Source organism: Asparagus officinalis, chromosome 5, assembly GCF_001876935.1.
Source record: "Asparagus officinalis chromosome 5, Aspof.V1, whole genome shotgun sequence".
NCBI lineage: Eukaryota > Viridiplantae > Streptophyta > Magnoliopsida > Asparagales > Asparagaceae > Asparagus > Asparagus officinalis.
In genome coordinates this window covers 108,281,886-108,292,293 of record NC_033798.1, presented here as the reverse complement: position 1 = coordinate 108,292,293, position 10,408 = coordinate 108,281,886, and the positions used below count along the sequence as shown (strand labels likewise).

The 10,408-nt window shown below is 42.1% G+C and overlaps 1 protein-coding gene across 1 annotated transcript in view; it reads left to right on the top strand.

The window, feature by feature from the left end:
* LOC109840593 (B3 domain-containing protein Os01g0723500-like) overlaps positions 1 to 2,020 on the top strand; it is a 7,981-nt gene extending 5,961 nt beyond the window's left edge. The window contains exons 5-6 of the mRNA XM_020409306.1: positions 427 to 662; positions 1,509 to 2,020. Coding sequence (XP_020264895.1) covers positions 427 to 662; positions 1,509 to 1,817 — 545 coding nt within the window. The 3' untranslated portion in view covers positions 1,818 to 2,020. The remainder of the gene's footprint in view (positions 1 to 426; positions 663 to 1,508) is intronic.

Genomic DNA, 10,408 nt, shown 5'->3' with positions numbered 1-10,408 from the left:
GCGTACAAATTTGATCAATGTTAAAAATTGGAGCTTGAGCAAAGTTAAACTTCATCCATTCCTACTTTAAACATTTTTGTAGAAGGTCAATCCTTTTAATAAAACCAAAATACTAGTGGAAGCAACAAAAGATCACTTGAATTTTGCTTGAGATGAGCTAGTCAAAAGATCCTTACGTTTCTTTTTCTTTTTCTTAAATTTTTTTTGTTTATGTTCATTGGGCAGAAACAAGTCCCATGTAGCAGTCACTATATTTCTATTTTTCTATGGTGCGGTGGTTAAAAGGAAGATTGGCTACGAAGTTTCAAGTGGGGGAGATGCACCTTGTATATAAAATAATTAATGCACATGAAGTTCTGTGGCATATCATGTCGTTTTACATGTCAGACCATTACTCACTTTTTATTATTTTTGTTGTACTATTAGGAAGTCGTGTTGCAACTCTTAGTCCTAATGAAGAAGGGAAAGTAAAACTTGAAACAGAAGAACTATCGTCTAGTTCGATTGCTTCAGAAAACCCTAATGAAAGAGGGTATTTTTCAAGAAGACGCCTAGTGACGACAACAGAACAATTGCGAGCTGAAGAAGCTGCTAGGTCCTTCAGCTCAGATCTTCCCTTTGTAATTAGACCCATGGCACTTAGCAGCATTTACGAGCGAATGGTGAGTCAGGCATAATAATATTCTACTCTATGGATAATCATATCTTTAGAACATCTGACTAATTCAATTGAAGTATTTATGCTTATAAATACACTTCACACATTGCTCAGCTAATTTAACTTGTCCTTTTAGAAATATGTTATTTTCAGCTCTCATTGGTACTTTTAGTCATAGATTAGTAACATTAGTTGACTTTTCTTCATGAACAATTCCATCCATTTCATCCACCCTCCTTAGAATTCCTTCAAATTCCTTTCTGCTGACTTTGGAATCGTAATGTGGGGGCTTTTGTTCAGAAAAATCTCTCTGTTCAGTTAACCAATATTGACTGCACATAGGCTCCCTGTAGAATACTTTCTAGCCCGTCATTCTGTTGTTGCAGATAGACCACCCTAAATTTTTTTGGTGATAGTACTGGGGGTTTATCTGCAGTTAATTCTTGATTATTATTATTTTTCGACTCTTTTACTTTCAGATAGACGTGCTAATTTCACCCAGGGACAATATATGTCAAATTGTCATCCAGGGTAAAAGATTTAAAATAAATTTAACCCAAGGGGTCTATCTGCAATAATGAAACTACAACAGTAGTAAGTTCACAACTATGATACTACATGGGGTCTATGTGCATTTTACTCTTCTATTAAACCTCCTCCTAAGCTAGAAGTCGTATCTGGTCATTTGTTCCCATTTTCACATCTGCCAGGTCTAATTATTGAAATCAAAGGTATCCAAGGTTTTGATTTTGAAAAATCTTTGTTATTAAGATTCTCTTTCAAGTATCACTCCGTTTAATTTTTGTTTGCTGCCATGTTTGTTTATTGATTATACACAAACTTAATGCAGAGGTTCCCACTTAGCTTCTCAAAGAAACACCTCCCTCGTAAAAAGACAAGCATGACGCTGAGGGATCCAAATGGAAGGTCATGGACAGTGGCCTACGTTGCAGCCGAGAAAGATAGAGATCGTCTCTCTATTGGGTGGGGTGAATTTGCTCAGGGTAATAATCTCGATGTCGGTGATTATTGTGCTTTTGAGCTCATAGGTCCAAATGAAATGAGAGTGCATATCTTCAGAGCAGTTGAGGATACCATTCCAGCAGTTGAGGAGACCGCTCCAGCGGTTGAGACACCTGAAATTGTGGGGCTGGATTGATCTAGTTGCTGTTTTCTCTATGATCTGAAACAATTGTGAATATGATGAGCTCTTTAGATATCTATGATGATGGGTCTAATAAAGTAATGGAGTGTCTGATACACCTTAAAAACATGTCTTTTGAGATAAGGGGGTTCCCTATTGGATGTAAACTTGTTTGATAATTTATTTATCTTTAATTCTAAATCGTACTTTTTGCCGTATTGCCTCTCTTAACATTCTATATCCTCCACAAGTTCTCTATGTGCCTCTTTTCTTTAGATTCCATTATACAATTTTGCACTTATCTGTATATTTATCCGTTTATAACATTTACTTGATTTATGAAATGGCATTTTTAGTTTTTTTTCGGTACCATCTAAATAACTGCACGTGATATCCTTAACATTACTTTCACAATGAATCATGAGTAGTTTATAAGTAGAAAAAGTAGATAATTGGAATACGTTGGTAATTATTAGATACCTACTAATCATGTTATCTAGTGATGATGTACACAGCTATAAATATTGTTGAAGTTTAGTAAACATAAGTTAACTAATGCTATGTGAAGTCACCTGAGAGGTTATCTCAAAATTTCAAGTAGTGGGAGTGTGTCACGTTTTTCGCAAAATAATAATAAATGACATATGTTTCTCTTTGATGATCATCAGAACCTTATTTAAAGAAATTCAGGAAAAAAGTATGGCACCATTCATAAACAGTAGAAAAATAGGGTGGCAAAGCTTTTGGTAGTGGGGGGCTTTTGTGCAACTTACACATATCTTTTCGGACAATTACTTATATGGAATTAAAAAAAAAAGACAGTTTCTGGAACTTTATTAGCAAAATCAACTTTTTTGTGGATTTAATTAGCAAAATTAACCTCTTTTATTGATTTTGCAAAATATAGTTTTTAAAATATAAGGGACTAGTAGTCCCTTGTAATTAGTGTTGGCTAATCATATGCTAATTAAGTTTTAAAAATATACAAGATTAATTAAACTTCATTAGAGTGTAATTATGCACCACTAAATACACGGGACTGGTTGGCCAAAAAGAGGTTGATTTTGTTAATTATACTAAAAATAGGTTAATTTTGCTAATAAAATTTCAAAAATGATCTTTTAAAAAAATTTCTCCTTACTTATATTTATTATATTTAGAGCATCTCCAACAAGTTCCTAGTTAGGAGTCCTTGTTGGAGAGCTCTCAAGACCTCTCAAGACATGGCCCACCATTTTCAATGCCACATCACATGAGAGACCTCCTAACTAATGTTGATCTCCAACAAACTCCTAGTTAGGAGTTCCAACAATATAAAAAAATACCTCTTCTATTTTAGTTTTGTTACACATTACTTTCAATTATATTAAAACCTCTTTTATTTAATTCCACCGACAACAGACAGATTCATATCCGTTGGACATGGTCTTCGAGAGAGCATGCACTTTCACTAACAGCTGACAGATTCCTATCCGTTGGGCATGAAGTTCGAGGTATCGGGCACTTTGACCGTCAACCGACCGATTCCTATAAAATTCGACGCCTTCTCACCTCAACCCATCATCTCCCACAACAAAATGTCTAGCTCATCTTAAAATTCGACGCCTTCTCACCTCAACCCATCATCTCCCACAACAAAATGTCTAGCTCATCTAGCTCAAGCGATGATGAAATGATGAAACCCATCATCTCCCACAACAAAATGTCTAGCTCATCTAGCTCAAGCGATGATGAAATGATGAAGATGTTCCTTCTTATGGGAGATGTTGTTGTCGAGGAAGAAGAACAAGAGAAAGTTAAACTTCACGTCAACAAAAAAGACGTATCGTGCTCCATCGAAACCAATTAGAAGGCCACAATCGGTTGTTCCAATATTATTTTGCAGACACACCAACCTATCATCTTCATTATTTTCGTCGAAGATTCAGAATGTCGTGTTCGTTATTCCTTCAAATCCACAACGCAGTCGTCGAACATGACGATTACTTCGTCCAAAAGAGGAATGATGCTGGACAGTTAGGACTAGCCTTCAAAAGATTACTACAGCTATGTGAATGCTCGCATATGGAGCATCCGCTGACTCCGTTGACGACTATGTTCGGATCGGGGAAAGTACGTCGATTGAGAGCCCGAAGAGGTTCGTTCGATTGATTATTGACATCTTTGGTGTGCGGCTTGTTGGATCGGTGAAGTATTGGATAAAGTAGTCGTTAGTTTTGTGCCAAAACTTATCTTTGTGTTGCCCCGTACATTAGATGACGTCTTGGCTCCTGTTTAGCCAAGCAGACACAAAAAACTTATCCTCATGGATGTAGGCATCAAAAATTGCCTATAGGTCTCCACGAACAGCTCAAAGCTAAAAGAAGACGATGAACGTCACTATCCAAGTCACAGAAGCTTGATTGACGTCGACGAACGCTGGAAGTGAATCGGCGAACTATGTGAAGCAACGGAGTTTCAGAATAATAAGGATACGAACTGATCGGGAACCTCATGTCACTTACAAAAGACGGAATTCCCTTTGTGTCTCATTTATTCCACAGACGATCTAATCATTGGAGCTTATAGAACTCTTCGTTAGCTTTCCAACGCACTTTGAATCACTCAAATCCGAGTTCGGACAAAGAAATTACGGCGGGAACGGACGAGGAGGTGAAAATACGTCTCAACCTTAGGTAAGACACCACGTGGTGTCTCGGCCAAGGCCGAGACACCCTAGGGTGTCTCGGCCCAAGTTGAGACACCCTAGGGTGTCTCGGAGCAGTTTGAGACACCCTAGGGTGTCTCGGAGCAGTTTGAGACACCCTAGGGTGTCTCGGCCAAGTTTGAGACACCCTGAGGTGTCTCTAAGCAGTTTTTGTCCCCTGCCTATAAATACAAGCCTCAGACCCTCACTTTTTAGAGATCTGGAATTTTTGGAAGATTAGCCGAAGCCCTGCCGGATTGAAGACTGAAGGCCGGATTGAAGACTTAAAGTGCACAGATTTCAGAGAGGAGGAGGAGAGATCGGATCGAGTTCTTCAACGCAAGAGACAGAGATTCGTCAGATCTACAGTTTCCCGGATCCGTTCCTTAGGATTATCCCGTTGCGGTAATCTTAAGAAGAGTGATTATCTCGCTTCGCCGAGAGCTACAGTTTCTCAATCCCTTCGCGGATAGACGAAGCTCTGCTCAATTTTTTCAGCAATCAGATCTGATCGACGGTGGTCCACGGATAAACCCCGGCACAGACAAAGATCTCACGCAAGCAGAAGACCGATAAATGATCTCTGCGTTTGTTTGATAAAGTTATAAACTTTTTTTGCTTTCATTGTGTAAAAGTCTTATAAAAAGACTAATTTTTGTATTCGTTGTAAACGTCTGAAGTTTGTAATGAATCTCGCAATGAAACAAGCAACTTTCACCGCAAACAAACTGGCGACCACGGTGGGAGCCAACAGCCTCGCTGCCGAGGCTGTCGTGACGCAACCGGTATTCAAGATCCGGGTGAATGAAGAGATCGAATATGAATTCGATCAACAGAAGTTCGAGGAGTATGTCTCCTCCTCCTCCTCCAGATCTGCCTCTCCTTGCAGGTGCAGGAAGGCCTCCTCCTCCCAGAAGATCCGTCGGTCTCCAGATCTGAAGACCCAAGAAATCGATCTCCCCGTAGCCGATGCTACAGTCGTACCTTGCAACGGTCTGCCGGCATCCAATGAGACCAGATCTGCAGATCTGAACTCCTTCACGATTAAGGAGTCGACTGCTGAAGGTGCGCCAACTCTATCAAAGAGAGCACGTCAAAGGAAACACCAACGCCTCGCGCGCCAATTCGCCAAGGCTTTGGATCAGGTGGATGGACTCCATTACCAAGCAGATCTGGAGTTCAGAAAGCGCCAAGTGGCTAATCTGTTGCTACGACCAGCATCGGAATCCTCCTCTCAATCTCCAACTAACGAATGGGTTCGTGTTAAAAGAACCCGCTCAACTCTCGAGGAGCGAATCCAGAAGCGCTGCGCCTTGCTTGCGCATGCCCGGACCCTTGTGCGAAAAGCACAGGAAATGCAAAAGAAAGAGGCAGTTAAGAGATCGCCGAGATCCAAACAAGTTTGGGTGCCGAAGGCTAAGTCAGCGTCCCTACCCGATAAAAGACATCAGTTGTGTCTCTCGGTTGAGTCCAGATCCAAAGCTGGTTCCCAGCTTTCGTCGAGTTCAGATCTCGTTCCTTTTAATCCCATACCTCCGGTGAAGCTCCGTAACAATATGGACATATCCAGAGGCAGGAAAGTGATAGCGGAACGCCTGGGTCTTTTGCACGAGGATCAAGGCAAAGCACTTATTAAAGAACGCTTGGGACCATTGAAGGAACCCCGAGCAAACATCCGGACTGGGGGTCGTACGCAACCTCCTAACAAATTGATTCAAACAACGGCCCGCTTGGCGGTGCGTGCAGAAAACCAGGAGCCCGTTAAGGTTTCACCTTCACAAGGGTGAGATTCCAAACGTGTGACTCCTGTAGATGCCAACAAGACAATGTTTACTCAGAGGAAAACGCGTCAGACAGACGAACGCGTTATACCTGAGAATTTATGTAAACAGCCGATAAGTTATTCCGACCGTAACGTCGATGAGTTGTACTATCGGGCTGGGGGGTACGAATAAATCTCGAAAGAGAAGTACCCGAAAAGCAGACTCTCACTGTCCGTGTATCAAAATTATTAGGGCAGTATTATCAGCGTGTAGCTGCCCCAAGACCGCTTCACAGAGGGTCTCGGTATTCGAGAGGATCTCCGATGGAACGACGAAGCCCAAATCAAGGCGTTTCCACCAAAGAGGATCGGTTGATCGAGATGATGAATTCCCAGAAGTTACCATCAACATGGTCAATAAGGGAAAATCTCCGATTGTTTCAAGTGGTTTCAACCCTAATTTCTCTACAGGAAGAAGAGTCAGTTCGGGAATAACCCAACAAATATCTCAGCTTCAGCTAGAAACCGTTGGACATAATGATTACCAGGGCGTCCATGAAAGAATACATTCCGATGACAAACTCTCGGATTCTTATTCCGTAATCGCCTCTGATGATACAACGTCTAGCATAGGACAAGCTCGGGAAGTGTTCATGGTCAACACCGAGCAAATAGCCAAAATCATTGAGAATGCTCTAGCCAAGCAGAAAGAAGCATTCAAAATCGAAATGGAAATGGCCATGCAGGAGATGAGACAAATGCACGACCAACAAATCCGAGCTTTGTCGAATCAGCTAGTTGAATCCAGCCGTCGTACCCAGAACACCGTAGTTGACAGCGATCCAGAAATGGACAAAATCATCATGGCCGATGCACCTCCCAAAAATACTGGGTGTGGTTCAAATGCACACCCTACAGATAACAACGCTGGGGGTGGTTCTGCCAAAGATAATAACACTGGGGGTGGCCGCATTATTCCTCTCGGAAATTATCCAAAACATGATATAGGTGAGGACGAAAAGATGAAGGATCTCGAGAGCAAAATTAATGCTTTAATGTCTGCTCAAGAGGTAAAGAAGACCGGCATTCCATGTCCATACCCACGAGAATGAGAATCAATCCCCTATCCGGCGAAGTCCAGTCTAATTAACTTCACGCCGTTTGATGGGAAGGGTTCACCCACGCAACATTTGATTTACTTCAAATCGCACCTGGGTGTTATCTCTGGTAATGAGCCTCTGATGGTACGGTCCTTCGTTGGCACTCTTCGTGGAGCCGCCTTCGATTGGTATCGTCGCCTCAAGCCAGGAAGCGTGAATAGCTGGGACGACATGGAGACAAAATTCCTCGCTAATTTCTTCGACGACGACACCAAGATATCCATCGGAACGTTGCTCGACGAGAAACAAAAGGACGGGGAGTTGGTCGACACCTTCGTTAAGAGGTTCCGGAACAAGGCGATGAACTGTCGAGACCCGATCACTGAGGAGTTCATCCTCCAGACTTGCCACAACAACCTCGCATTGGACGTGTTGGAGGTAATGGGAACGGCGCCGTCTAACACTTGGAAAGACTTGAAGGTGCACGGTGAACAAGCCGAACGCTTCCTCCGAAGGAAGAAGACCGAGAGGAACCTACCGACGGCTAATCCTCTGAACTCAAACTTCGCCTCTCGTGGTAAGGGCAAAGCACCTGCAGCTACTGGTGGTGCTAATCAAACGTCACAACGGCAATCCCGAAGGCAGCAAAAGACTTCGGACCCGAGACTCAAAAAAGAGTACTCATTCAAGGACGAAGACGTTCCAGCCATCTTCGAATCCCTCCTTGGAAGCAACAAGATCAAGCTACCACCTATCACAAATCAGAAGGAAGCTGACAACACTACGGACCCAAAGTACTGTGTATACCACAGGAGGGTCGTTCATCCCACCAAGGAGTGCTTTGCTCTTAAGAATAGCATCCAAACCTTGGTTGAAGCCGGCGTTATATCGCTCAATTAAGTCGAAAAAACACTCCAAATAGTATACGAGTATAAACTGCTTCTCAATCCTCCAACAAGTGCATGAGGTTAAACTGCTTCCTTACATACTCCAACAGGTATATGAGTCTAAACTATTTCCTTTCTTTCACGGGAAGTTCCTGGAGAATACTATGCCTGATATTCTTAAGGATAATCCGGACACCCAATTGAGTACAATGTCGGACCCAGTTCCACAAGGGAAGCTGGGGGTGGATTATTCATGTATCGGGAAGTTCTCAAAAGAATACCACGGGTGATATTCTTAGGGATAACCCAATCACTACAAAAGTGATAATTAAAACATCCACATTTAAACTCTAAAGGTTAGAATGTTTTCCATTATTGTTATCAAATTCACTAATTCTCATGAGTTATCTTGTTGAGACGAGATTCGATCCTTTTGACAGATTAATCTTTCCTCACAAAAATCCCCCACTGATCAAGTCAATTGACGGTGGGTCCACTAAATTTTCCATCCGCCAATTCATGGCAATTTCTAAAGTCAAACCTATAAAAGTTAGGATTGTCTCCAACTTTACTTAGTCAAACCTGCAGATAGTTAGGACTAAGATTGAGTTATCCTTTTCGATAAACGAAAGACTTCCATCTTTTCCTTTTTCAGCCAAACCTATAAAAGTTAGGGTCAAAATTGGACTTTTTCCTCAATAAATGAGGGACTCTTTTTGGATCGAATGACCAATCCTATAAAAGTTAGGGTCGTTTGAACCTTTCTGATTCTCGGAGTGGAGATCCCACTCTTAGTTTCACCTTTCCGGATTCTGGGGGTGGAGATCCCACCTCGAGTCTCCTTTCCAGCTGAAGATAGAATATAAAATTCTTCTTCCTCAGTGTCGGGAGATAGAATATAAAATTCTTCCTCTCCTATTTCGGGTTCGTCTTTGCCCCAAGAGAAGACACCATCTTTTTCAACTCCCAAAATCTGTGCCTCACAGGTACGGGGAATTTTATCCCAAATCCTAAGAAGGGATAAGTCAACGCCCAACACGCGTTGCCGGTTTAGTCTTTCACCGATTGAAAAAGACACCAGAGTACAATTCTGGGGACTTTCATCCCGAATCCTAAGTAGGGATGAGTCAACGCCTAATACGCGTTGCCGGATGCCATATTCCCGTAAGAAATGACGAAGTCTATGTATTCAAAATCATAGCATTAAGTCTAAGAGAAGCAATTCTCTTAGCACAACGTTACATGTGAAACGGGTTTTAATAATTCACATGCTAGCCCGATTCAAACGGTAATCGGTAAAGGCACGTCAAACCCGTTGATGGCTGGGGGTTTGCCAAAAATCCCAAAGCCTATGTCTAACACACATGGCCGGTTAGTCTTTGACCGTAAAAAGGACAAAAGACCACATATTCAACATTGTGGCAGGTTGTTATTAACACGGGGAATTTTATCTCAACTCCTAAATAGAGATAAGTCTACGCCTAACACGCGTTGCCGGTTTAGTCTTTTACCGATTGAAGAAGACATCAGAATTCCAGTCTGGGGAATTTCATCCCGAAGCCTAAGGAGGGATGAGTCAACGCCTAACACGCGTTGCCGGTTTAGTCTTTTACCGATTGAAGAAGACACCAGAATCCGAGTCTGGGGATTTTTATCCTGAATCCTAAGTAAGGATAAGTCAGCGCCTAACACGCGTTGCCGGGTAGTCTATTCCCGTGAGAAAGACGAAGTCTACGTATTCAATGTCGTAGCACTAAAAGAGTTAACTCTTTTAGCACAACGTTATGTGCAGAACGGATCTAAACAATTTGCATGCTAGCCCGACTCAAACGGTAGTCGGTAAAGGCTCATCAAACCCGTTGATGGCTGAGAATTTGCCAAAAATTCTATAAGTATGAGTCATTGATGCATCAGCTCTGTTAGTTGGTCTCGTGACCCAATTATCCAACAACATTAAGATAAGATCCACAAATGCAGATGAATCAGCTTTAACAGTTGGTCCTGCAACCTCGATACTTGGGACCGCCGTGCTCTAATACCTTAAGAGCTTAAACTGTGTATACTCCAGTAAACGTACGAGTATAAACTGTGTCAACGTACGACGTTCGAAACCCTAGGGTCAACGCCGGTCAACACGTAACCCTAGGTCAACACCGGTCAACGCGTTGCGA